Source organism: Poeciliopsis prolifica, unplaced genomic scaffold (assembly GCF_027474105.1).
Source record: "Poeciliopsis prolifica strain line A6 unplaced genomic scaffold, Auburn_PproV2 SCAFFOLD038, whole genome shotgun sequence".
Lineage (NCBI taxonomy): Eukaryota > Metazoa > Chordata > Actinopteri > Cyprinodontiformes > Poeciliidae > Poeciliopsis > Poeciliopsis prolifica.
In genome coordinates, this window is record NW_026562413.1 from 3,733,885 (window position 1) to 3,761,294 (window position 27,410).

The 27,410-nt window shown below is 37.9% G+C and overlaps 4 protein-coding genes across 5 annotated transcripts; all 4 read right to left on the reverse strand.

The window, feature by feature from the left end:
• Nucleotides 1-5,472: 5,472 nt before the first annotated feature.
• Nucleotides 5,473-14,478, reverse strand: mtdha (metadherin a). 2 transcript variants are annotated; one of them, XM_055054048.1, is made up of 12 exons: nucleotides 14,017-14,478; nucleotides 12,620-12,718; nucleotides 12,358-12,472; nucleotides 11,615-11,776; nucleotides 11,372-11,437; nucleotides 10,984-11,115; nucleotides 10,007-10,075; nucleotides 9,803-9,874; nucleotides 9,557-9,678; nucleotides 8,703-8,810; nucleotides 8,496-8,595; nucleotides 5,473-8,387 (listed from the first exon to the last, which is right to left on the reverse strand). In XM_055054048.1, the coding sequence occupies exons 1-12, from the start codon at nucleotides 14,380-14,382 to the stop codon at nucleotides 8,320-8,322; spliced, it is 1,479 nt and encodes a 492-aa protein (XP_054910023.1). In that variant the 5' UTR covers nucleotides 14,383-14,478; the 3' UTR covers nucleotides 5,473-8,319. The 2 variants fall into 2 exon arrangements, with proteins under 2 accessions (XP_054910023.1, XP_054910022.1); XM_055054047.1 differs by having other exon boundaries at nucleotides 10,007-10,078.
• A 720-nt stretch (nucleotides 14,479-15,198) lies between these two features.
• On the reverse strand, nucleotides 15,199-19,500 carry rrm2b (ribonucleotide reductase M2 b). Its single transcript, XM_055053941.1, has 9 exons — nucleotides 19,383-19,500; nucleotides 18,710-18,874; nucleotides 17,884-18,000; nucleotides 17,563-17,696; nucleotides 17,038-17,132; nucleotides 16,779-16,912; nucleotides 16,386-16,490; nucleotides 16,181-16,294; nucleotides 15,199-15,792 (listed from the first exon to the last, which is right to left on the reverse strand). The coding sequence occupies exons 1-9, from the start codon at nucleotides 19,428-19,430 to the stop codon at nucleotides 15,640-15,642; spliced, it is 1,065 nt and encodes a 354-aa protein (XP_054909916.1). The 5' UTR covers nucleotides 19,431-19,500; the 3' UTR covers nucleotides 15,199-15,639.
• Nucleotides 19,501-19,676: 176 nt separating this feature from the next.
• LOC129375112 (nuclear transport factor 2-like) lies at nucleotides 19,677-22,681 on the reverse strand. The gene is made up of 5 exons (XM_055053944.1): nucleotides 22,575-22,681; nucleotides 20,969-21,098; nucleotides 20,788-20,859; nucleotides 20,516-20,614; nucleotides 19,677-19,971 (listed from the first exon to the last, which is right to left on the reverse strand). The coding sequence occupies exons 2-5, from the start codon at nucleotides 21,071-21,073 to the stop codon at nucleotides 19,855-19,857; spliced, it is 393 nt and encodes a 130-aa protein (XP_054909919.1). The 5' UTR covers nucleotides 21,074-21,098; nucleotides 22,575-22,681; the 3' UTR covers nucleotides 19,677-19,854.
• A 1,441-nt stretch (nucleotides 22,682-24,122) lies between these two features.
• On the reverse strand, nucleotides 24,123-27,166 carry bloc1s4 (biogenesis of lysosomal organelles complex-1, subunit 4, cappuccino). Its single transcript, XM_055053942.1, has 5 exons — nucleotides 26,784-27,166; nucleotides 25,550-25,621; nucleotides 25,342-25,443; nucleotides 24,703-24,837; nucleotides 24,123-24,555 (listed from the first exon to the last, which is right to left on the reverse strand). Exons 1-5 carry the CDS (start codon nucleotides 27,111-27,113, stop codon nucleotides 24,457-24,459), a joined length of 738 nt encoding a protein of 245 aa, XP_054909917.1. The 5' UTR covers nucleotides 27,114-27,166; the 3' UTR covers nucleotides 24,123-24,456.
• Between the last annotated feature and the right edge of the window lie 244 nt (nucleotides 27,167-27,410).

Here is a 27,410-nt window from a genome sequence, read left to right on the forward strand (position 1 = left end):
CCGGCAATGAGAGAGTCTGCTTTCGAGAGGGCGAAGAAACGGCAGTTTGTCCTCACAGAAAGCTAGCCAGGCTGAAGATGCTACTGCGGACCATGACTACACGACACATCCACCCGCAGGTAAAAGATAGTATATTGTATATATTTTCCATGTAAGAGAATTTCAGTAAAATATAACTATTGCTATATTATTATTATGATCACATAATAATGAAATTATGTGGTTATGTATTTTGTGGAGAGATCAAGTCAATGGCTGTATACATACATGCTCCGAATCACAACATGTATTGATCTTCACAGAAGTAATGTTTCAAATATATAATTAAAACTTATTGCTAACCGTATGTCTTGCTATTTTATTTTCTGGTTTTCTCCGACAAAGAAATAACGAAGGTCAGTGGAATCTTTCCTCTGTTTGAGCTGGGAGATGAAGTCATGGCACATAAAGGCTTCCTCATTCAAGACCTCCTTCATGAAGTTGGAGCCAAACTCATCATTCCACCATTTAGGCATCCTGGTCAGTTCAGCAAGGAAGAGACAGAGGAGACCAGACCATCGCTCGGCTGCAGATCATTGTAGAGCGAGCAATCGCTAGAGTAAAGTGCTGCCACATCTGGGATTCCCCGGTGCCTGTCACTTTAATAGGAACTGTCAATCAAATCTGGCACACTGTTGTGTTTTGGTAAATTATCAAGGCCCATTTTGTGTTGCAGACTAATTATTTCTGTATGTTAATTGTTGTAATGCTATGTAAAAAGTTAAATGTTTAAACTTTTGCAAAAAATTCAATTAAAACACTTTGGCAGCACACTTGACTTTCTTTTGTATTAAGTTGAATTGCAAGGAAAACAAATCAAGTACAATTTACAATATCTAGTAAAAACAAAAAAATATCCATAACTATTTCATATTTTATTATTGTACACCATACATTGATTTAAAAAAAAATACTTAAGACAACCTGAAGGAGAAAAATTTAAAAACAGTTTCAAGTCAACTGCAGTTAAGAAAAACAAATTTTTGTAAATTATTCAACTGCCTTTTAAAGACATTTGCACATCTCTGTATGTTTCATGAGTAACAATTATTTTCAGTGATTCACACAGCTTGAGATTGGATATTTGAAATGCAAAGGAACAAAAGGGTTAGTTACACATTTTATAATTCTTACTGCATTGACATGAACACATCAATGAAGGTGTTGAAGTAAAATAAGTCCAGTTTAGATTTCATTTGATCATGAAAGCCTCATCACGCCACACCCGCACAGTCATTATTGTTGTTAGCGTGTCTGTAACAAAGTCGCACCATTCCAATCTGCTGATTGCCAGCTGACCCTGTACCTGCCAGGAGTAGGGGTGTGAACGCCTCAAAACTAAGTGGTCATCCTGGACCTTGAGGTGAGCAACCTGAGATGCATCATTCTTCATGCTGCCTTTTACCTCAACCAGTCCAAACGGGGGTGATTCTGACGGGTTGTACACCTTACCATCTGGAGTTGCACCAAGATATGATGCGTCAGGGCAAACAATGAATCCCACAGGAAGCACGTTGACCCTCAACATCTCAGCATAGTTTGCCAGAACCTCAGACTCCACCTGCAGACCACGCTTCATGGCGGCAGTTTGTTTAGTGGAGCCCCTAATCATCCGAGATGCCAGTGCTGTGGCAGCAGACTCCTCCTCTGCACTTCCTCTGCAAGCATCACGCAAACGGCTAGCAGTAAGTCTTGGTTGTCGAAGATGTACCCATGCAGGGACATCTGGACTGCTCTCTTGTTCTGGCTTCTATTTCATAAGACATTTCCAGTGACACTTGCAGAGAATGAAGATGCAGAAGTTGACCAAGTGTGGGCACAAAGCACATATTTGGAAGACTATGCAGCATCAGAGGAAGAGAAGGGAAGTCTGGAGCCATGTGGTGCAGAATGATGCTACCAGAGGACTTTTCAGGTGGGCACTGATGAGACATTGTGAGCCCGGTGGCACAGGCCCAAATTTAGATGGAACCAGCTCCAAATGTGAAAGACCGTCTAGGACAAGAGCAATAAGTGGTTGGGACTCAGCTGTGTAGTTTTTCTCCTGATGCCAGAATGTCGGGATCTGGAGTTGTCCTACAAACATCAGTGACATAATCATAATACATTTTGACAAAGGAAACATACGTGTAAAAACATAAACCAAACGTTATACCTGTGTAAGCTCTGTAAAGTGTGGAGTGCAGATATCTTTTCCCCATAGTTTTGGGCTTCTGCACCACCATGTTGCTGGCAGGTTCAGGATGTTTCCCCTTACAAGAAATACACAGAAAGATGTCAAACTAAAGAACAAATAAATAGATGAGTGAGCAGTTTGTTAGGACATAATGGGACTGATTTGGCACAGTTTTTTATTTTTTTTTACCCAACTTGCAAATAAATTAATTGATAGCAGTTGAGCCTGTTTTTTTTTCATTACCTACAAAAAATAAATATTCCAAACAAACTGTGAGAGAAATTATATTTGACACAAGTAATATTGAGATTACAACAAATTTTATATGGCGATTATAAAACACAAGTGGGAAAGGAACGTAAATGGCAGTGCGACACAATCAAAGGAGGAATAAATTGTGTACATAACTATAGTACTGTTATTTTAAGATCATATGTGTATGATATGCAATGTATATAATTTAGCATATCTAGTATATTTATATATCACATCCCATAGGACAATGTGTTCCACTCTTTTTTTTACCTGTGTTATTGGTCTGTGCCATCTTTGTAAATCACTTGTGCAGGAGGAACAGTTGGCAGCTGGAGTTGGGTGTAGTGTGCAGTCTGGTAAAGAAGTGCAACTACATGATTGCAAAAACCTTTACCAGCTGCACAGCTACAGGAATAATCCAGTAATTCAGCCTTTTTCTTTTCCAACACCCAGTGATGTCTAAAATAGACAACTGTTTTAGTAACACATATATAAATATAGCATGTTTAGCTTTAAACAATAGACTCTAGTTTGAAGTAAGCTTCAACAACAGCAGAAAAAACACAGACTATGTTGCAACCGCAACAAAAACAGAAAACAAATATCCCCTCTGAACAGGAAGATGTTAGAAAAAGCTCTGAGTTGTCCAGAAGTCGTACGTGGAAGTTCTTCATCTGTCACATATGATCAGGAACTCGAACTACCGACAAGAGCCAACCGGCTTTCTGACTGTTTCAAACCTGCAGCTTATGAGGTTCCTCATTTTTCTTCATGGATGTGAAGCATCTAGCTCGACAACTACCTGTCCTCTCCACAATATTGGACACTGCAGGCAGGCAGCGTAAAGCAGTTCAAACATCAAGCGTCATCTAGTATCTCACGACTAAGTCCTAGCATGCTGTTTTTCACAAACTGAACTGGCAAATACATTTAAGAATTTAATCAGAATATAATTGAAAAGTTAAAATTATGTTTGTCTCTAATATTCCACGTAATTTAGCAAACTGAGTTAAGCTTCATTACGATGTTTGTGTAGTTCATATATTGTAGCTACTGGTTAGCTCACTAAGCTACGTCTTTTCTTACCTTGATAGCGGTGGATATATTTTTCGTGGAAGAACTTGTATCCTTTCACACGTTTGTTGGTGGATGAATTAGCCGCTGCGATTTCCTCCGCATCAGCGAAAGAAAGGGCTGGCAAATTAAGTAAGGACGATGAAAAGGACCGGAGGAGGAGAGCCATTTTCAGAGTACTTGAATTACAGTCACCAAAACAGGAAGTGCCACAGCCCTATCAGATACAGCTTCCGGTTGCCATGAAAAAGGTCTATTATCTTTCATAAAAATAAAAAAAAGTCGCGGGAACGCCACAGACATTGCGATAGTGTTTTTAGCAACCTCCAATTCATGATTTAACCAACAGTTACCTTTTTCCATTGAACCATGTTGGTTTGGATCAAAATTTTCCCTTAATTAATAAAATTATAACTTGAAAGTTGCATCTTCAATTTACCTTGGATATATTTATATGATTTTAAAATGCGTTTAATGATCCATAACATATAAGTGTAAGAAAAAAGCACATGTAATTTGCATGGAAGCACATTCTTTTTCATAAAACTCCCAGTCCACAGAAGAAAAAGCTAGAACATAGTTATCAGTCTTCTTCATTTACTTTGCAACAGTCTCTCAAAGATACTTAAATTTTCTGAACATCTGAACTGAGGGATTGGACTTCATTTCACGTCAGTCTGTGCAGATGGCCTAAACCAAGCCGGACAGCTGGGCCACCAGTAAACACAGGGCTAAGCTCTGTTAGGTGAACTGCGTCATACTCAGACTGGGGATTTTCCTCTTCTGAAATGACATAGCTTCCTCATGCAATGCTCAAGCACAATTCAAACATGTCCAAGTTCAGGTCCGTTTTTCTGTTTTCATGTTTTGAACCGCTACATTGCTACGCTGCAGTCCAAACTCTTGAAATTATTTCTCTCTGCTATCATAAATTGCGAAAAACACAGATATTATTTAATACTTTAAATCTAGGTAATATATAGATATTTTAAATTCAGTTCATAACATCTGCTGCTTTTAATCTGTGAGACTTCTGAGTTTCAGGCGTCATCAGCAACAGGAGGAGTCCGTTTTTGAGCAGTCAGCCATTGCAGCGTGACCCCTCACTGTTAGAATATGCTGTGATGAGCCACTGTGGTGCAGCTGAATGCACAGAGACGTTGGAGATTGTAAGAGATTAAAAGCTGCTAAATCCTAAATGAACTAAGAGAGAGAGAGACAGACAGAGAGAGACAGTAAAGGGGGTCAGGTTGTGTGACTAACATGCCATGCGACTGCCTCAACACATTGACTGAGGCAGCAGTTCGGCCTCGGGAGGGGAAGAGCATGGCTGCTGACATAGATTTGCACCAAAACATGTCGTCAGTTTTAGCTCATTTTATTATTTTATAATATATTTATGTTGTGAAAAGCCTTGAAATAAATGTTTATGGAAGTGGCATAATTGGAAATGAAAATTCAGAAAAAAATTCTAAACAGGTTTCCCTCCTGCTGGATTCGTCACATTGTTTTTGGAGCGAGATTATGGTACAGCAATGGAAAATGAATTTATTCTGACTCATTTGCACATCAAAGACTCACATTGAGCTTCACACAGTTGATCATGACATACTGATAGAATGGAAACGTAGGAGAGATTCTCTTGTAGGCCACCAGGACCCATTCTTGTGTCAATCTTATCTAATATTTATATAATGTCTTCCTACCTTGACTTGTATGCTGATGATACATAGGTTTATACACATAATCACACTCCCTTAGTCACCAAGTAAGCGTGACGCGAATATATTTCTTGCGATTGATGTTCTTTTTGCATGCTTGTTCTCCTATTTTAATATAAACCACCTGAACCTGCCTTTGCAGGGGTGCCAAGAAATGAGGAGGTGCTGTTTCACATGTCAACACCAGGAACAATAAAATCCACAAAATGATATGAAGCATTTTTCATTTAATTCTTTCCAGAACAAACATAGAAAGATCATTATGCTGTCCTTAACAAAATCATCCCGAGATTTTTTTTTTTTAGACACAACTGTATAAATACAAGAAATAATTTTACTCATTGGTAAAAAAGGGAACAAAATGGGCACCTGAATCCACAGTGTAACATCATTTCAGACCTACAAACATTAATCAACACCAGTTAATTAACATTTTAATATTTCAGGAGTAATTCAAGAGTCAAGAGAGAGAGAGAGAAAAAAAAACAGATGCCCATAAAAAGTAAGAAGTTTGCAAGTTTTCTTCTAACATAAAGCTGTTACGTTATTTATAACAAGAGGTACTTTAGAACAAAATAGTTAGAGTAAAAAAAAAGACTGGTCTCTTTTCTCTTTTTTCCCCCACAAATACTATTACCAAAGTCATGCAAAAATAAAAAAAATAAAATAAAAATTCACACCAAAACTTGCAAAAGGATGGAAGCTAAAGGATTCCAAGAAACTTTCTATACGGCAGATTAAGGCAGTAGAAATGAATTTCTTTTAAATGTATACGCTCAAACAATTTGAATGAAGAGTTCAAACTCCTTCATGTCACATTTTTTGCAAAGCTTCTTTTCATTCGGTTTTTCTTTTTATTTAGTTCATTTAAAAAAAAAACCTTCATTCTTGGGAAGAAAAAAAAAAGTTTCACATTCGGCAAAAAAAAAAAAAAAACGTTTAAAAACAATTCATTCGCAATAAAAAGAAACTATACAGGTTTCTGCACAGTGCAATCACAAACTAGAAAAAAGCCCTTACATTCTATACATATGGCGTGACTTTTTCTAGAAAAAAACTGGAAGAAATCCTTGTAAAAAGTCATTTAGAGAGCAGAAGAACGCATTTATAAAAGCATACTTAGAAAAGGACAGACTTAATCATAATGACAACTTTGATCTTTTTTTTTTTTTTAGAAAGACAGCATTTACTGATGTTACGGTTTCATCGCCTTGACTCCATCAACCTCAAGCCTCAGTTACAGCGCCTCCTGGTGGCTTCTACCAGTCACTGCAATCTCAAGGAAATTTAATTTGTCGACATGCAGCAAATTTCAATCTAAATTTCAAGATTTTGTAAGTGCGGCTAAAGCCAAAGATAGTTATTGAACAAAAACTGTTAGGTGGAAATAACTCATAACTTTCTGTAGAGGTTTTTAACTCCTGATATATCAAGACCATATTCATTTGAAAATCCGCAAGACGGACGGTTTGAACATGAAGAATGTCAAGGAATGTCATAAAGGAATCATAAAATCTACATTTACAGAAGATCATATATTGCAAGAGCTTTTTTTCTTTTACTAATTACCCTTAATGTCTAAAATAGTCAGGTTGGAATGCTTTAACTTGCAACATTTAGCTGCAATTAAACGGTGCGAGGAAAAACACCACGCTTGATTTAGAGTAAGAGTGAAGCAGTCTCTATCAGACACGAAATGTTCTGCCCTTTCTAGCAAAGCAAATCAAAAAGGTGTGGAACATAGAATCAAGAAGTTTTCCACAGGTATTCTCTAGTTCAAAGATTACCTAAAAATGTGTCTCCATTTCTAGTCAGACGCCTACATTCGGTCATTATAGGGGTAAATGTTATGATAATGATGGGATTTTATAGACGCAATAGAAACAGCACCATTGTCCATACAACAGGCAGCTTTGATTTAATTTAAAAACAAGACTTAGAAGCTTGTGGTTGAATTTAGCATAGGGTACAAATTATACATACTGGCTCACATATATATTTTGTATATGTTACCCCCACTAATATTTGTTAAAATCCCTTAGCAAGTTGCAGAGAAACTAGCTGGATGCTAGACTACTCATCTCGGCGCACGGACAAAAATAAAAATGAATGGATTAAGCTGTCTGCAACAAACTTCTGAAATTGGCCCCAATTTCAACCTCATTACAAATTGATGGACGTTGCTGATCTGGAAACCAACAACATAGAAAGAAACCTGTGATTTCTCTTAGGAGGAGTGGAAACATATCCAGTCAGAATTATTAAACAGGTTGACTGATACTAAAAACATGCAGTTTTTTTTTTTGGATTTTGCTAGTGGATTCAAATTAACATTTAAAAAGGGGAGAACATAAATATTTGAGTTTGCTTATGTAATTTTTGGGAAAATCCTCCTAAATTCAAACATGTACACTAAAACCTTGTGTACTGGCTGGACTTTGTAGATAAGAATAGCTCAAATCAATGATTAAAGGTGCAAGAATAGGTCATTTATGTCCATAATGAATGTATGTAAACTTCTGAATGGAAACGTAATATTACAATAAGACGGTGTTGGATCAACCAAAATCTAAACAGATCCTTCTACCTTTGGCACAAAGGTAGAAGGATCATTTAGTCACAGAGAGGGAGTGAAAGAGCAACCAAAACAAAGTGCATCATTTAGGGGGTCCAGCCTAACTCAGACTTTGCAAGATAAAAAAAAAAAAATTAAAACCCACGTTGTTTGTTTTTGGGTTGACAATTACACACACTCCTGGTGGATAAAAATAAAGATGGATATATACTTGCAAAACTTTTAAACATGTAGCATTACTGAAATCCCACCTGAAACTCTGCCTCAGGTTGCAGTTTAGCAAATAGTGCAAAATTAGTTACAATTAACAGTCCATAGGACCACATTTCACTGCTATGCAGCAGGTTGGAGCTGCTGCCCGCTGTCCTCTTGTCGCTATTAAAAAGTTACACATCTAAGACAGAAACTGTACCTGGTAATTATTGCATGAGACACTCTTAATCATTTGCATAACATTTGTAGAGACTCGTGTTGTTCCTTTAAGTTTCCCTTCTGACCTTTTTCTTCTGGGAGGGCTTCTGAGGTTCGACGGTTTGCTCAGACTTCTCTGTCAGAAGGCAAAACAGCAGAGGTCAGTTTAGAAGAAATATCCTAGCATATATTGGAAAGAAGAGAAAATTGTAACTACATTGTGATTCATGCAGCCTGAACTCACTCTGAGAGGATGATATGCTGGTATTCTGTGAATTTAGCGGCAGCGCAGGATGCTCTGGGACTTTGGTTGCTGCGCTGTGTACAGCAGCTGCACTCGGAGTCTATAATCCAACAATTACAAGAAAAGTTACAAGAAACAAGTACTCTTACAAATTGATCTGATTTAAAAATTTTAATTTTTAAAAAGTATTTGTGTTGCATTTTCTACTTGAGCATCAGCTGCAGGCTCCTCTTCTGCTTTCTTCTTCTTTCTCTTCTTCTTAGATTTTGCTGCTCCACCTGAAGGATCGTCAGTGTTCTTCTCATCTTCTGATACCTGCCATAAAGTTGTTGTTTTTTTTTTATCTTAAATTCTACATAAAAAATATCAAAACAAGGGATTTGATATGGAATCATTGATAAATATTAGGGGTATGTTTTGATATAGAAAAAAAGTGCAATGAAATAAACCACAATGTAAAATCCATGTCTACAATCCGTTGAACTGAATGACTGAAATAAATTAACTTTTTAATAATATCCTGAGACACAGCTGTCAAATATACAAGGCAAACCAATAATCTAGTGCCCTAAAATGAATGCTTTTAGCTTTTCCCCCTATTTTCATCAAGTTATTTACTTCTCCTTTGCAGACCAAGAAAACACTCTTATTTAATTCTGAAATATTTTCATAAACCAAAGTGATTCATCTTATTTTTAGTCTCAATCAAAAGGGCTGTTTCACACATGGCCAGTGGGGGAGCGCAGTTTTAACACAAAACAAAAAAGTTTTGAAATATTTTTCATTTTGAAGCAAATTTACAGACATCTCAACTGCAGCCGAGAACCTCAGAGCCCCTCATTTTGCATGAATATCTTTAATAATCTCTGTTCGTCCATGCAAGAGTGTGTACTTAAAAGAACAGGAAACAAACAAAGCATTCAGTACCAGTTCCTTTCTGTTGGTTATTCAAACTAGCACTTAATCATAAACCCAAAACCGAGATGTGTGCAGAGCTACGACTTGTGAGCGTTCCTACATAGTACGAACAACAACAACTGGAGTGTACTAAAGTATAAAACCTTGGGCTGATCCTTTTGCAGGGCTGCTGCTGCTGCTACCGCTGGTACAGAAGGCTCTTCGTAGTTTCCCCAGTGCTCCGCTGGGGCACTCCAGTCAGAGGAGGAATCTGCTGCTGTCCCCTCTGGAAAACATGGAGCAGAGAGCTGCAGGTTAGTTATCAGAAAGAAGAACAAACAGATCCTTTATAAACAAGCTGCAGTCACTTATATGGCTGTGCTCTGTAGGAAGATAAAGTGGCTACTCACTGACTCCTGACCACTGATCGTCAACAATGGTTTGGTTGGCCCACTGCAACTTAGCTGAATTTGATAATGGATCTAAGAGAGAAAGAGGTTTATTATTATTCATTTTTTAAGGCTATAAAATCTATTCTGGCTCATTATGAAACTCTTTTTTAAAATTTCCTGGACTGAACAAGCAGGAAGTAAATGTGATCAGTAAGCACCAACCTGCAGAGTTCAGCTGCAGCACAGAAAAGGGCATTGCCTTCATCTTCCCGTCCATGCTGCTCCAAGCGGCTGCTGACAACACATGGAGACAAAGACATGGTTGGAATGCTACTATCATTTATTTATGTCAATAACAGAACAACAGTCTGATAAGTTATCACTTGTACTTTTAGTTAATTATTAAAAAAAGCAACCCCCTCTAAAGTTGCTACAGATGCAATACTTTGTCAATTATTATCATCTTATTAGAGTTAGAAAAGATTTAATAAGTCGCAAAGACACAATCTGAATGGCTATTCAGCATTCCTTCCTAAATAAAATCCAGTGCAATAAAATGCCTTCAGCGGTATAAGAAATTCTGTTTATCGTTTGTGCTTTGGCAACGAAAGACACAAACTGAATATTTTTTTGCTTATATGCTGCAGTGGAAAAACTATCATCAAGTTGAACACACCGTCCACCACCCACCGTGTAAAACGGAGCCGGCAGCATCATGCTGAGGATATGCTTTACTTCTACAGGCAAGTCCAGCAAGAAAAAACTTTAAAAGGCTTCAAGACTTCGGACTGAAGCCGTTTACTGAGGGTTACTGAGGGTTTAGAGTCGACTCTAAACATGGCAACCTGAGCAACTTCCGATCAAAACCTGCTCAGTCCAGTCAAAATCCAGACCTAAATCTTACTGACAGTTGTACCAAACTTGAACACGCTTGTTCACAGATGAACTCAATCATTTAATCTGACTGATACTGAGCCATAAGAATGAGCAGTGTCTAAGCAGCTTTAAGAAAAAAAAACATGCCACACTTTTCAATTTGTAAAAAATATTGGAATCATGTGTGACTTTTCCTATCCCTGCTTATTCTGCATTTTTATTAATAAAGTACTTTTGAATTGAACTGAATTATGCACCACTTTGCTGATCCGTCTCATAAACTCTTTGATACAAGTGACAGTCGACGGGAATAACAGTGGTACCTTGAGGTACCACTGGAGGTATGGAGCTCCACTTCTTTCCTTCCACAGAACCAGCTTGACCAGTGGCCTTCAACGGAACATCAGGCCAGCCTTCACCGTTGACTGTAGGCTCTGCTCTCCATGCAGAGGAAGCTACAAAAAGAAGTGGCAAAAAAGGGAAATGCATGACTTGCGATACTGCTGCTAGACATCCTGGGTTGCATTCAAAGCATCTTTATGTTAGATTAATATGCAGTTATACTGGTGTTTTGTGCAATTTTAATTGTTGTAAAACTCAAAACGAAACAAAAGAATTTCAAGTTTATTTGTTTCCTCTTAAGTTTATCTCCCACGACATTAAGATGCAACAGGTCAAAGCTTATGTAAAGAAAGTACAGAACAGACATACAGTTCAATGCTTTGCCTTTCCCACTGGCTCCGTCTCCCTTTGAGTTTGGTCTCGAATGCTGGTTCTCTGTTTCACACATCGAGCAAATAATGTGTCAATATCATCTTTGCGACATCACACTCAATATACAGTATACAGCTTATGTTAGCAAGTTTAAACAACCACTTTAAACTTGGGTGTGGCGTCAAATTCTCTTATTAAAACAAATGAGAACAGGAAATTTGGTCTTCAGGGGATGATTACCGTTGTTTCCTCGTTTCTTTTTGTTCGTTGCTGGGGCTGCAGGTGTTTCGACGTGGGCCTTGGAAGCCTTGTTGCCTCCCGGGCTCCCAGAATCTTCTGAACCTTTGTCCTTCTTTCGCTGTTGCCGCTTCTCTCGATTGCTGACTTTAGTCTCCCATGCACCTTGGAGAAATACAGACGAAGCAACAAGGAATGATTAAGCAACTACAACCTTCTATAAGAATAAACGTTTTTCAAGACTTTTACTAATTTGCACAAGTGCATTGTAGAGGTATTGGAGAGCCTCTGTGATTGTAGAGGTATTGGAGAGCCTCTGTGAACTTTAATCCACAAATTAATTTCGGGTCAGACTTTGATTTAAATTTTTCCTTTTTTTTTATTGTATGTTTAGAATATTTGTCCTGTTAGTAGGGGAGCCTCTGAATAATGTTATAATGTTATTCTTGCCTAGTCTGTCAGTTTATGTGCTACATTGGATATTTAAAAGTTGGAATTTTGTTTCATAGCCTAACATTCCTAACTCGTATTTTTTCTGTTTTTTTCACTAATGTTCCCAAGCAAACCTCCAAGGTACTTTTTTTTTTTTGTAAAAACCTTTGAACAGCTTATAATGTTAGTCTATCATTTAAAATCTCAATAATATGCTTTGCAGTTGAAGTGTAGGTGGGATATATCACAAGGGGCTAGCCTAGGCTAACAGTATAAACGGCTTGAAAGTGACAACCCCTCCAGTGGAGACGCACCATCATCGGGTTCTTTCACTTCACTCGTGGGCAACACCTGGACTGGTTTCACATCTGTCTTAGGTTTCTTCTTGGTTTTTTTCACCTGCACTGGGGGCGACGCCTCATGCACCTGCTGCGATTTTGAAAATCAACAACAAAAAATCTTGATTATTGTCTTCAGAAGCAATAAATAGACCATTACAAGACAAACCATCAAATAAAACTTGCAGCTTGCTTGTTCAACAATAACAGTATTGATTCCCCTTTATTTTGGTCTTACCTTAACAGCTTTTAACTGCGTAGCTGGTTTTGAAGCTGCCACAATCTCTTTAACTTCCCCTTGAGCAACGACCGGCGGCTGACCATTGGACTGAGTCTTCTGTAACACAAAGACATGAAACAAAACACAAGCTATTGTTAGTTTGCATTGTAAATACATTTGCTAATCAAGCTGTTATTTATAACACTGTTAAAGCTGACAAAGTGAAGTAAATAACACCGATGATCACTTCCTCAGTTGCACTGATGACAAGCTAACACTTTGTGATAAAGCAACAGCAGAAACAGCTAAAAATACAGATTTAAGAGAGTTTAACACGGTCCAAATGTAATGGTTGAGTCAGATTATATCCAAAATTGCAGATCTTGTCCATTATTCCCAGTCTACAATGAACATCAGCTATTCAAAGTTATCCAAAGAAGGAACAGTATTAATCCAGCCATAGTATTGTGATGCACATGGAGAAACAAGGCTGGCATATCTGGCTCCATCCAACAGATGAAGTACGCAGTGCCTCACTCTTCCTTATGGGGCTGCATGACTGAAGGTCAGTCAGGGTCATCATCAATATCTGCGGGATACAGTTTTTTGGTCAACTGTGCTTTATAAGGTAATTTTCATTAAAATCCTGCATGCCCAGGACATATTTTGTCGATTTGGATCGACTTTGACTGTCTTCCATACACACCTGTTACAGATGGTGATCAATATCCTGGCGTTGGCATGATAGACAAATAAGGATTCACTGCAAGTGATGACAGGTTTTCATTTGTCTGTGCAAATGTTGTATTTCAGGACGATTTCACTTAATTGCATAGACTTTAAAAAAAAAACAACAACAATGAAAGATTCCTCAACTCTTTATTGAGGAATTGACTTTTTCCAAGAGTCTTATGTGTGTAAATATTTGTCTCAATTCATAAAAATAGAAAGGCACAACTCATCATAATCTCGTTTCTATTACAGAGGAATATGTTGCTATAGGAAGTAGGCAGGATGTTTTATTAATGGAGGCTATCACTACTGGGCGCTATAACCTAATCAATGACGTGTCAGTTAGCAACACGTAGCTAGTTAGCATGTCATTTTTGTTTCTACAGAAATTGTACACATTACTTATTAACCGAGTGGTGGTAGGTGAAATGGTTTTTTTTTTTGTTTTGTTTTTTTTTTTGGAGTTTATAATTCATTATGGACACAAAGTGAGCGTCAAGCTCCTGCCTAGTTTATTATATGGAAGGCAGCTGAGGTAAACTAGCGTGAAATGGTAGCTGTTGTAGCCATATTTACCTTTATTTACTTATTTTTCTCCACTAGAGAGTGTCTTTAGTCAAACGCGTTGAGAGAAATCGCTTGTTTCATTCAGCCACTGAGATGAGACGTCCCTACTTCCTCACCTTGTCGCCGGTTTTCTTTCTGTTTCTCCTTTTCGGCTCCTCCGGTTTGACGCTTTTACCGTTAAAGCCGGCCTTCTGCGTCTCCTCGCCGCCTCGGTTGACCTGGGGAGCCCGCTTTTTGCCGACCGGTCGCCCTCCGCCGGCGCCGCACAACGCGGCCCAGGACGCGCCGAGCAGCAGCGGCAGCAGCAGGCCGACCGCTGCCGCTGACAGGACGAGCCAGCTCGGGTACAGCTCGGGCTTCAGACCCAGATCCACTCCGAACTGGGCCCGAACCAAGCCTTGTCCCGAAGACACCAGCTCCCGCAAACGGCTGGAGAGCAGCTCGGCCTTTTCCAGCGCGAAACTCCACAAGTCACCTGCCATGTTTGACAGGGGAGAAAAAAAAAATGCGAACAAACCTCACTCGCTGTTAGCTTTCATTTTTGCTCCGCATCCGTGTGTCGGAGGAGTGGCTAATCTAATCTGGCTGCGAGAAATCAAAACTCCATGCACGGCACTTAAAGACACTGTCCACTCCATTAACAAACACCCACTAATAATGCAAACACGGTTGACTAGAACAGCACTGATTTATATTTTATATTTCACTGATGTAAAATAAAAAGCAAAATCAAGCTTAATTTGTATTTGTGTTGATGACGTCACAAGAGGCAGCCATTCACAAACTCTTTATAACTAGTTATAATTTGGCCAAATTACTCTAATCAATTTATTAAAGAAAGCAGAACTTGCATAAATAATTTGTTCTGATTTTACAGAAAATTCTGGACATAAGCCTGACATGCTGTCTTGACTCATGTACAACAGAAATATTCATCGCCAGTATTTTCCTAAATGTTGGCGTAGGCTCCAGCAATAAGCACACAAGCAGCGTTTTTCCACCAAGAAGACGTGATTTTTATTTGCAAACTATATTTCACCGAATACCAAAGTCTAAAACAAAACCAACCAAGCCGTGACCCAGAACACCACACCGCAAGAGGCGCAGTCTTGTTTAAAAGCCACAGTTGGATGTGAAATCAGGTGGGATATCTTTGAATTTATGACCGTAGAAACGCCAAGTACACTTTTAAGGTGAGCAAACCAAATGAAAACCACCAAAAACGCTTTCTTGATTTGGTTTGTTTTCCATACTGCCTTTACAAGTTGTTCATTGCATGAATGAGTAATAGCAAAGAGTAACTTTCCGACATAATGAAAACTGATTTAATGTAATTAAAGGAAACATGACAAAATTTTACCTAATTTGCACTTCCAAAAAATATATAAATAGATCAAATATAACAAATAGTCACAAAAAAAAAGTACGGCTTCTTTAATTTCTAAGGTTATACATCTCACCATAAAATGTAAACCATCTTCGCCTTCGTAAGTGTTAAAAAAATTATACATCAGATCCCAGATAAACAACAAGAAAAGGCTTCACTTTTAATACACAACCAATATGTCATATTGCATATTATTATGTCATATGTTGTTTATCTGAGGTTGTATTTTTTCCAATTTAACATCTATTAAGAAGTTGTTTTTTTTTTGTTTGGATAAAGAAAACTTAAAATGTACTTCAGGTTGTGGCTGCTTTGTGTAAATCAGGATGGTAATGACAGTACACTGTTGCTTTCAGAAGTCTGCATCCAGAGTGAATTCACAGTCCGTCATGCTCGACATCACTCCGAATCTCTGGTACTCTGCTACTCTTTTCTCAAAGAAGTTTGTTTTTCCCTCAAGAGAAATGGACTCCATGAAGTCAAAAGGATTTTCCACGTTGTAAACCTTTTAGAGAAAAAAAGAGAAGATGACAAGAAACTCATTTTTCCACCGATTACACATTTTTCATAAAAAAATAAAATACCCCAGGCCGTAAATCTTGTCTCATTATTGGTGGGGGACCATGAACAAGAACATTTCTCAACAGTTAAATATGAATGAGATGTTTGCCATCTTTAACAAAAAAGCTCAAGTCAAAATTTATTTCATTTTTTGTTTCTGTTGCCTTTTCATATTGATATTATTTAAATGCAAATGTTTCATCAATGATTTTTTTTTTTCTTAGATTTTTATTTCAGCAAAAGGACTCTGACTTTTATCAGACTTATTACAGATCAAGGTGACATTGTTTAGACTGACTTAAATGTGTTTTATTATTACTTGGAAGAATTACCTTGGTCAATCCAAGATCAATGAGCAGCCGGTCGGCTACAAACTCGATATACTGCTTCATGAGGCAGCAATTTATTCCAATCAGATCGACTGGTAAGGCCTCTGTCAAAAACTCCTATACAATAAAACAAAAACATTTATGAAAATACCGCAAGAAGACAAGATAAAGACACAGAAATCCTGCATAACAACATTATATTACTCACCTGCTCAATGCTCACAGCTTTGCTGATAATATCTTTGACTCTGTCCTCTGAAGGTTTTTTCAGCAGGTAGCTGTACAGCAGGCAGGCAAAGTTACAATGCAGACCCTGGGAAAAGGAGACATAAAAGACATAAAAACAAATCTATTAAAACAAAAAGTTGGAGAAAAGGCATACTAATTAAATCTTTCAAATGTGTAGGTTCCAGGACTTTCATCCAAAATGTGTCTTATTTTATGTTTTTAGAACATTGAGAAGATGCAGTACCTACCAGAAATCTGCATCTGGTTTGAAACGAACAATTATATTGTTTGCTGTGCTACACTGCAACAATTTTCCAGGTGAAATCACAAATATTTTAAACGTTTGCCCAACATAAATTTGTGACCACCTCACCTCATCCCTGCTGATGAGTTCATTGGAGTAGGTTAGGCCTGGCATGAGGCCCCTTTTCTTCAGCCAGTAAATAGCAGCGAATGAGCCTGAGAAGAAAATCCCCTCCACTGCTGCAAAAGCCACAAGACGCTCCCCTGTGGACCCAGAAAAGAACACTCCTATTGAATTGCCATAAACAAGACGTTTCTCTAGCCTGGGTTTTATGTTTCATATAGAGTTTAGTCAATAGTAATTTTTTACTGGAAGTGCATTGGTTTACCAAAGGTGGATTTGTTGTCATTTATCCATTGGAGGGCCCAATCCGCTTTTCTTTGCACGCATGGCATGGTCTGAACAGCGTTAAACAAACGGTCCCTAAAACACAAAAAGCATCAAATTAAACAGTGACAGTGACTTTTTCTACACTTACTGTATTCTATTTTTTGTACAAGTCGAGTGAAAAAATTGAATCTGTAAAAAATAAACTTGCAACAATTAAATACAATCTAGCTGCTAAAGATATATATATGCAGAATGAAATCATAGCAACAGGAGGAAGATTTGTTGTCGTTTCTTATTGTTTTCTCTCTTTAATAAAAATAAGTTAAGCTTAGGCCCTTTGGGTACATTAAAGCTACTGCTTTAATGTACCCAAGAGAGTGAAGATTACATATCTGATTGACAGGTGCTTGTTCAAAAAAAATTAGTTAGGAGTAATTCAAAAGAATCTAAAGTCAAAAATAGAAAAACACCCAAAATTTCCAGGCAACAGAACGTGAGGCAGAATCACAGATAGGTTGCTGACCTCTCTTTCAGATCCCTGATGTAAGTGTTGATGAGCATGCTGTACATCTCTGAGTGAACAGTCTCTATGAGGATCTGGAAGCTGTAGAAGGAGCGCGCTTCAGGCAGCTGCACTTCCTGGCTGAACCTCTGCACCTGTTGAGACCAAAAAAAAAAAAACGTTAAACCACAAAACAATCAGTTACTATATACAATAGAAAATGGCTTTGAAAACTGCCACCGTTGGCTTGCTTACACAGTAAATCCAGTAGGTTAAATACATGGTAGGTTACGTCTATAAAATACATAGCATTTTTTGCAGCTAAGAAACACCCCTTCTCACCAAGTTCTCGTTGACAATCCCATCACTGGCGGCAAAAAAAGCTAAAACATGCGAGATAAAATGTTTTTCTTCAGGCTTCAAGCAGTCCCAGTGCGCCAAGTCTTTGGAGAGATCAACCTGAAAAACATCAAAATCTAGTTCAGAGTCAGATTTGGTAAAGACTTCAGGTAAACCAATGAAATGTGTTGTTTCTTCCAAAAGTAGGAGAACTCACAGGTCACCTCAGCATATTTGTAGCACCATGCCTAAGGGATTATTTTTCTCAGCAGGTACAGATAATCTGGTACAAGTTTATAGGAAGATGGATGGAGATAACTACAGAGGATTCCAGGAAGAAAACCTGTTAGTGACTGCAAAATGCCTCAACATGGAGCAGAGGTCAACCTTCTAGCAAGACAAAGTAGACCTCATCACTCCATTATAGCCAGAGTTACAATGCAACGATGTGATGAAAGCATATTGATGTGTCAGAATGACCCAGTCAAAGTCCTGGTAAAAATCCAACTAAGAATCTGTGATTCAACTCAAAAACTGATCATCACAGATGCTCTGCACCTAACTAACCTGAGGAACTTTGAGCAATTTGCAAAGAAGAATAGTTTTAGTTCATTATACACTACTTTGTTTAGTCGACTCAATAAGATTGTGGTTGTAACATATCACAAAGTAGAAAAGGTCAAGTGGTATAAATACTTTAGTCAGTGTTTGTTTAAGGACAAATAGTTCAGAGCTGCTGTTAGGTGCCAAAGAGTATATTCTTTCAGTCATTAAGTTATTATATAAAAATATACATTTTAATGAGTTAAGATATTTTATTAGTAATTACCTCCTCCACCGTCCAGAAAGACGCCTGAGCTTGCTTGTACATCTTCCAGATATCCGGATGCTGGATGGGAAAGATGACAAACCGTCTGGGGTTCTCCCGGAGAAGAGGTTCGTCCTCGGCTTCCGTACCGCTTTGATGACCCTCATATTTTTCCTCGAACCCGTTCTGCAAAGTACAAATGATGACTTTTTTGTTTTTCCTGCTTGTACACTAACTTTATGTGTCCCTTTAAATTACAAAAGCTACCTCTTTTGCGCCTGCGCACTGACTCAAAACAAAAGACGACATTGAAGTCGTCCTAAAAACGTTTATAAAATACTAACTTAATCAATTTTATTCTGACTGGATGGTATATTTAATTTAGATTCAATTACATTTTTGTTGTAATTTTTGAACACCCAAAAACTGTCAACAAGCGATGGCGACCACGAGCTGACAAAAATCCTTTTTTGGTTTTTTTTGTTTACGCTCCTACATGCCAAAAAAAAAAAAAAATCCAAGATCTTCAACGAGTTTCAACGATAATTCTTCCTCCAGTTATGTCAGCATAACTGGAGGTAATGCTGACATTACCTCCAGGAAGAAGTAATGTCCAAAACACATGATTACACAAACGTCTTCTTCTGTTACAAACTGCTCACATGTCTTAGTTACGGTCAGGTTGTCGACTTACATTTATGTGTCCAGTTTCCTGGGAGGACTTCTTGACCGTCGGCGTCATTTTCGACGAATAAACTGTGTTATGTTGCTATCTGGAGCTCGGAGCCATAACCCCTTTAATGAGCCACACGGAGCACCACAGCGCCTCTAGCGGCAAGATCCTTGACATGTGACGTAACGAAACCGCGTCCATAATGGAACATATTATAAAACTTGTATACTCTGTTTTACAATAAAAAATATAACAAAACTATACAGCAGAAAATATATTTAAAACAACGAAATAATAATAAAAAATAAACATTTTAGTTTAGAATACAAAATTCTTTAATTTGAAAGGAATGTCATTTTGCATAGCAACAACATGGCAAGTACAGCACTTATGTTTAATTGATTGAACTTTACATACAGTCCTGTCATATCGCAGAACAACAACAAAGTCACTTCACAACAGGTTGGAACATGTGTATGAAAAATCCAGATTACTACACTGGTATGTTGTGCACTCCCAGACGAAACACATCATTTGTGCAAACCCATCCGCCATTTTGGGATTTCAGCATGAATACCTGATGAAAGGCCATTGGTGGATCATCATCTGCCTGTTGCAAAAAAAAAAAAAATATATATATATATATTTTCATTTAAATACCGCTGTAAGTAATCTCCAACAAGAACAGTTGCAAAAAAATGGTTTTAAAGTTAGGTTACATTTCTAGTAACAACCACATCACCTTATATATATATAGATATATCTATATAGATCTAGATATATAGATACATCTATATATCTAGATCTATATAGATATATCTATATATATAGATCTATATATATATATGAAAAGAACGTTCCAACAATGTCTATTTAGAAAGCGCCACTTATAATCAAGGTATAAAGCTACGGTCAGTAAAAATCTTGCCCAGTTTACAAATGTAATTTTTTCAAAAGTAAAACAGGAACAAAATGGCACCAAGACGCCTGAGATTTAACCATACTTTAAATTTTAAGTATTTCTTGAATCCAAAAGAGTTAGTAAGCTGCGACGTGGAGGATGTGTACATAACATGTCAGAGTCTGTTTATAGGCAAAACTTTAAGAGACGGTCGTACCACCTAAAAACGATAAGCTATTATTGACTGGTGTACCTTTAACTGTCCAAAGACCATGATGAGGATACAACTGTCGATAGTTGGCTGGGAGTCTTGCTCTGTAATGACGTGCTTGATCTGCTTGAAGGGCAAGTTCTGAGAATAAAACGTAAAATTGTTAAATAAATTAGCAATAGAGACTCAAAAACAGAAATCATTTGTTAGTAAACAGGGAGAGTTGCTGGTTCTTAGTAGGTGCATTCAATAATTGAAACTGGATGCAAACATTTTTCTGATTCATATCAACACTGTTATCACAACGTGCTTACTACAAGCTTGTTAGCTATTGCTTCTCTTCCCTGGAACGGTGAGCCCTCCCATGTCAGGCAGGCGCTGGGTGACTGAGGGGAAGAAAACGGAGGATTGTTATTTATGCTGAGTGGGATTAAAGCAAAATGGGGTAATGTGTAGACGTAGCCAATGAGAATGATGCCGTAATGCGGAACTTACATAGAGATTAGCAAGTGCCATCCTGTTGGTATTGTCAAACTGGTTGTAATATTCCTGAACAAAGCCCTCTCCAATCTTTTGCCATATCTCTTTATCGCCTGCCATGTGTGTGACTTTGGATCTGTGAAGACTGAGCATGTAAAAATTATGATTACAACAGGCGATTAACTTCCGTTAATAAATGCATAAATGGAGAATACCTGTGGTGTACACCACGGGTCAATATATTTATGTGACGATAACAAAATAATCTAAGAATTTTAAATCACATCAAAATTTCTGTCATTTGCAGATGTCAGAAATAATTTTGACCGACAGACATATTGAGAATTTCCTGAAGCACCTTAAATATATTAAATATATGCAAATCTGACAGGAAAAAATTTAATTTGAACTAAAATTGTTATTTAAGAACTGTAATACATAAATCTTAAGTGCAGAATATTTGTGATGTTGTGGCTATTGAAAGAGATTATGAAATTAAACTTCTGTATTAATAGATAATACAATAAACTGTAAATACCTTATTAGACTTATAACTGAAGGTTCATGATACACTTCAGCATTTAATAAATTAAAACACCCTCGACCACCAATCAGTCCACATTCATTTTTTATTTAAATTACTTTGTGTTAATTCCCACATAAAATAAAACAGAAGCTTAGGCTAGTTACATCATAAAATATGATACACTTTACATTTATGGCACTATGAATAACTAGAATTTTTAACTTGAAATTCGACGGTCCATTTTAAAAAACAACAAAGTGTTAGTGCGATTTACTTACTATATTATTTTCTTTGACTTTGAGATTTTTGTAGAATATTGCATATCTTAAATTGGTAGTTAGATCAATGCAAATAGAATTGCATGTCCTGTTAATTTAACCTACTGACTTGGATATTTCTTTTAAACTGAGTACCATTTTAATAACCAAAAAGCATTATTTTATACTGTGAATCCCCCCCTATTTATTTTTGCTTCGTTTTCAGATTTATTGCATGCCATATGCAGGCTTCCACTTGATGGTGGTACACCTTAATTTTCCCGCTGTGGGAATAGAAATAAAACACATCTCTATTGCTTCCTATCACAATTATTTAGTGCTGTGTTCAAAAAGACCCTTTTAGACTCACCATAAACAAAAGATTACGCGTCAGATTTCTATTTATAAAGATGCTTCCCGTGTTATGGCGGTTGATGTCAAATAACGTCGTTTGGTTACCGATCCGTAAACATATGACGCTCAATAAAACTACAGCTCACTTGTAGCCGTTCCTTGCAACAGCTTCGTTACAGCTAATAATTAATATGGAACAGTCAATAAATATTTTCGTGTCATATTACGGAAAGATTGAAGCTTTCGACGCTTAATAGGTTTAGTCATGTTTAGGCAAAGTTAAACACCGTTTGCTAGCAGAGCACGAGCAACGGCCAGTTTTTGCTTTTTTTTTCTTCGCAAAGTTCATCCTCAAGTTTTCCTAGAGAAGATTCACTTAGCTCTTCCCGGCGAAAGGTATGGATACTGTTGTGTTTTAATAAACACCTGGCATAAAGCACACGGTGTCGTGGTTTTTTATTTTGTATTTTTTGGTTTAACTTACTTTGTTCGACAAAAAACCAACGTGATAAAGTTGACCGAAGTCGACGTTGCGCGGACCCGCTTCCTGAGAGTTGTAGCTAACGCTCGACGTCATTGCTCGTTAACCAATCAAGGCTCTGGAAGGGACTTTCTCATGGTTTGTGTGGGTCCGCTCCTTTTATGTCACCAGCGCATAAGACGGCTGCAGTTCATGACTCGAGGGCGGAGAGGAAATGTCATTTTCATGTTTCATAATAGTTAAGATACAACCCTTAAACCAGTCATTACTAATTACTAAAATTTTGTAAATAACGGCAATTCAGAAATATTAAACGATTTTAGTGATTTACAATCTCTAGACCCAAATTTAAGTTTGTTTAAGATCATGGATATTGCAGTTTTAATATTATCTTTATTTTTTTTCTCTAATTTCCCGTTTTTAAATTAAGATGGTACTTCCAGGATACATATGACGCATTGCTGCAGAGAAATATACATTCATGACTTATTTAATTTGATGATGAGTAGAAAGCAGGGACGTAATCTCTTCCATCATTATGATTGATGGAAGAGATGATTTAACTTCCTCCTTTTCTTCTGCTCTGCATCCATGAAGCCTCTTTTGGCAGAATTTGGGGATCATAATTTATTAACAACAAACAATAAATAAATAAATAAATAAAACGCATCAGAAAAACTGAAAACAATAAAAACAAAAGTCCTTCCAGCTGCTCACATCCAATATCAAAAAGGATGTGTAAGCAACCATTACTTATTTGGACAATCAAATAAGCAGTGCAAACAAAAGTGTACAAAAAAAAAGAGTAAATCTAATAGAGCTTTTCAAACATGTTGCCACCTTGAGCGGCAATTCTGAAGCTGAAATGCTACTGGTTTTAAGTGCACAGTCGGATTTGTAGAGCAAATAAACAGTTGTGCAAAAAAGGTTCGAAATAATATCAGAACATGAGATAATTTGACTTAAATACATTTTATTGGTTAATTTAAAAACTTCAAAGTTAGCATGTAAAAAGGAGATCTGTACCAACTATTTTGGCAAAAAAGACAAAAAAAAAAAAAACCCCAAAATCTAAATAATGGCTGTGACTCCTACCACCTTGCTTTGGGGGGTTAGAGCCACCTTACATCATGCTGAGACAAATCAAAGTTTCCTGTTGTGATAATTCACAGTTTGTGGCGCAAAGCTTTTAGCTAAGAGTGCGGCAATAGAAACTAAAACTACTAGTTCTTGCGCCTGTGCTTTGTTCCATAAAAAAACGGTGCTATTAAAGATTTAGCCCCATGTCAGTGAAGCAACTGTCATCCGCAGCCAGAAAGATAAGGCTAGATAAGAAGTGAGTATTTTGAAATGGAAGACATTAAATGCTTAACTGGGTAATAGCAGTATTGCTGGGGTACAAGGAATTAGTCATATAGAAGTACAGATTAGTTCAACGTGCAGAGCTGTACAAACACCAGAAACGGGAATATATTTTTGTAGAAAAAGAGGCTGGGGTCATTTTTCATCTGTTACATCTACTGTACCGTCTTTACAGTGCCTTGTAAACAAGCAGGTTTTTTTTTTTCCTTCCCGACTTGTCAAAGTTTAACCATCATACAGTTTTCTCTCCACAAACTTGAAAGGCGTAAAACTCCATATAGGCACTTTTAAAAAAACATGTTGCTACAGTTCAGAGCTTGTCGTCACCTCAAAAAAAGAAAGTGACAATAAAACTGTGGTAAATTGTTCTTTGTCTTCCAGTGAATTGCTCAGGAAAAAGCTACTATTGCTTCTTGAGGCCACAAGCACTGACGGGACCCTCCTCAGAGGGATGGCAGTTGTCAGCACGGTTTCACTAAACAGGCCTCTGAGGTTAGAGCCAGGCTTGCATTCTGCAGTTCTGTCACTGTTCAGGCTGTGATGAGAAATAGTCATCTGTCCGGAACACGCTGGGGACCTCTTGGCGCTGATTTGGGGCTGGTCTTCGTGGGCTGGTCTGTTTCTGGAAGCAAACACATCCGACTCAGCAAACTGTGACTACTTCATCTCAGAGCACAGAATGAAACCAAAATAATCTTCTATCAAAAGAATGCATCATACCAGATAAAAAGCACGACCCATTAAAGAAAACTTTGTCATGAAATCTTACATTTAGGAATCCTGGGGCAGTCATTGTGCGGAGGATCTTCTTGAAAGCACTCGGTAGTGTTCCTAGTTCTGACTCTGCCTGCGTGACCTGCTCCTCCATTGCACTGACGTTGGTTCCAACCATCTTCACAAAGGCCTGCACACACACAAGAGTAACAAACTTAAGATTCTTGAAGCCCAAAATGCACAATGTTCCTGCCACATTCCCTTTTCTAAACACATTTGGATCTCAAGACATCACATGCGATCTGACTGTGTTTTGAATTGGATTTGAAAATGAATGTCCTTGTTGCCCACTTTAATAATAATGTATTACAGCACATTTTATAGCCTCAAGCAATTCCCAAAGTTGGTAGTGACACAACATGCTGATGACTACTGAAGAAATTTCTAAACTACCAAAGGTTTCAGTGAGCATTGTTAGAGCAATGACACAGAAGTGGAAAAAATATATAATTCTACCATAAACAAACAATTGAAGATAATTTTAAACACTGTGCAAGAATCACAAAGCACTTCTGAACAGCTTCAGAAGTGCAGGTACTATTATTTAAGAAAACAGTCAGTAAAGCACTCAACCACATTGGCCTGGCAGCACAACAGAATGCTTATTAACAACATCCTTGGAAGATTTACTTACCTCCAGTTTATCAATTCTTCTGTAGATTTGTCTCATTTCATCAGACTTCTGTTGTATTTTTGGAAGATTTTCATTTACTACTTGGGACGTATCATTACGAATCTAGTGGGACATGATATACAAAAAGAAGAGCGAAAGAAATGCAAATGGCTGCCATTTTCATTTTAGAAAAGTTACTTCGGTGGTTTCAGAAACTGCCCAGGCTCACCATATCAAGCATCCCCACAAACTCATCCACTCTCGTCAGCATTTCTTCCAAGCTTTTCTCCAAGCAACGGATCTGGAATACAGAAAAGGAGTCGTCATGTAAAGTTTGAGCATGAGAAAAGAAAGAAAAAATATTAATCATTAAAACTTAAAGATTGACTGACATGGAGTTTTTTTTTGTTTATGTCGATATTTAGGTATCTGGGGAGTTGATGGGCAACTCAAATATCTCCAACCATCAATCTTTTTTATTTTTTCTTCCTTCAAAATTTATATTGTTAAATGAAAAATGTGTGTGTGACTGGCTGGAGCAGTAACCTCATTTCTCTGTTTTCTGATTCTGGCCTGATATTTTGTTGACATAACTGAGTGACTCAAATCACACTTCATTACATCTAATTTTTTTATTTCGTTATCTCAATAAATATGTATTAATTATGTACCAGTTAAAAGAAATCACAGCAATGCTCTGCTCATAACAATCCATGGATGGAGGACAATCCATCCATCAAGAACGGGATGAAACCTGTAAGAGGCTGCAAAGATCTGGGGTAAAAGTTCACCTTCTAGCAGGACGACGGCCCTAAACATACAGCCAGAGTTGTGTGCTTAGACCAAAGCATTTTCATTATCCAGAGCAAAATACAATCACAAATCTATGGAAAGATTTGGAAGTGGATATTAATCAAAGCTCTCCATCCAAACTGAGTTAATTTGAACTATTTTTGAAAAAATAATGGACAAAAATTTCACTCTGTCGATTCAGGGTGGTTGAATATAAAAGTAAGCCACACTTTTCAGATTGTTATTAGTAAAATTGTTTGAAAATCCCCTACAATAGTCTTTCTTACTTTACGATTATCTGTTTGTTTGTCAAACAACACTTGTTGAAGTTTGTGGTTCTAACGTGGCACAAAAGCTTTGGGAATTTAAATAGACCAACATCAGCTTCACACACACCTACATCCAAGCTGAGGACACACGAGCCTTTGTCCATCAGTTAGCCATGACTCATTATAAACATCCTGGAGTCATGCCTGTTCAATTAATGTCCATCAGGAGTGACAGAGGGCTCTCAAAAACACTCGTGCGCCGTTTATGATCCCACAAACACGCCAAGCTTCTGAACTATTTCCCATCGAGCCACAACATGGCTCTACTGTCAGCGGAGGGCCACAAACAACCGCACTAACTCAGCTGAGGACTCCATGTTGTGCCTTAACGGCTAAACAAACCTCTTCTCCAGCCGTGGCTCGGATGTAGGACGAGTACTGGAGCGCGGTTTGTCTCAGGACCTCGTCGTCCTGCTCCGAGTCGTGCTGCTGGTCGGCTGTCCCGTGCTCCCCCGCCGCCTGGCTCAGACTCGGGCTCCGGGAGACAACGTTAGCCGCGGCTGCCGCTCCGAAGCTGGGGCTCTGGGACACGGTGCCGCTGCTGGACAGGTCGCTCACCATGGACAGGCTGCTGGCGCTCTGAGACACGATGCCGCTGTCCCTACTGATCTCCGCGCTGGACTCCTCCAGAGGAGACAGCAGGCCCACTCTGTCCACCCGATGATGGTCCATGTCTGCTCTTTTCCCCTCCTCTGACCAGCTGCAGTGTTTTGCCCTGTCAACTGACTGGGTCACGTGTGAGGCACTGTGAACGGAAGCTCGCGAGGGACAACTTACGAAAGTGCGCTTCAAATATTCTCTCTCTCGTTCCATAATATAATATAATACAATGCAATACAATATAATATAATGTAAATGATATAAAATAATATAATATAATATTATATACACTTTCTTTGGATTTAATTCAGAATAAAAGAAATAAATCATTGACTTATGTCAACAAATTTCACAGAATTGTATTATGTT

Excerpts from the sequence above, each read along its gene's own strand:
- bloc1s4 (XM_055053942.1), bottom strand. The coding sequence starts at position 27,113 with ATGGACCATCATCGGGTGGACAGAGTGGGCCTGCTGTCTCCTCTGGAG. Across the intron at positions 25,622-26,783 it reads GAGCCACGGCTGGAGAAGAG|ATCCGTTGCTTGGAGAAAAG; the intron begins GTTTGTTTAGCC and ends TCTGTATTCCAG. Across the intron at positions 24,838-25,341 it reads GAAGAATTGATAAACTGGAG|GCCTTTGTGAAGATGGTTGG; the intron begins GTAAGTAAATCT and ends GTGTGTGTGCAG.
- rrm2b (XM_055053941.1), bottom strand. The coding sequence starts at position 19,430 with ATGACGCCGACGGTCAAGAAGTCCTCCCAGGAAACTGGACACATAAAT. Across the intron at positions 18,001-18,709 it reads CTTTCTGGACGGTGGAGGAG|GTTGATCTCTCCAAAGACTT; the intron begins GTAATTACTAAT and ends GATGTTTTTCAG. Across the intron at positions 15,793-16,180 it reads TTGATCTTGGATTGACCAAG|GTTTACAACGTGGAAAATCC; the intron begins GTAATTCTTCCA and ends TTTCTCTAAAAG.
- mtdha (XM_055054047.1), bottom strand. The coding sequence starts at position 14,382 with ATGGCAGGTGACTTGTGGAGTTTCGCGCTGGAAAAGGCCGAGCTGCTC. Across the intron at positions 11,438-11,614 it reads AAAGAAACGAGGAAACAACG|AGAACCAGCATTCGAGACCA; the intron begins GTAATCATCCCC and ends TGTGTGAAACAG. Across the intron at positions 10,079-10,983 it reads ACCTCCAGTGGTACCTCAAG|CAGCCGCTTGGAGCAGCATG; the intron begins GTACCACTGTTA and ends ATGTGTTGTCAG.
- LOC129375112 (XM_055053944.1), bottom strand. The coding sequence starts at position 21,073 with ATGGCAGGCGATAAAGAGATATGGCAAAAGATTGGAGAGGGCTTTGTT. Across the intron at positions 20,860-20,968 it reads TGGCACTTGCTAATCTCTAT|TCACCCAGCGCCTGCCTGAC; the intron begins GTAAGTTCCGCA and ends TCTTCCCCTCAG. Across the intron at positions 19,972-20,515 it reads TGGTCTTTGGACAGTTAAAG|GCAGATGATGATCCACCAAT; the intron begins GTACACCAGTCA and ends TTTTTGCAACAG.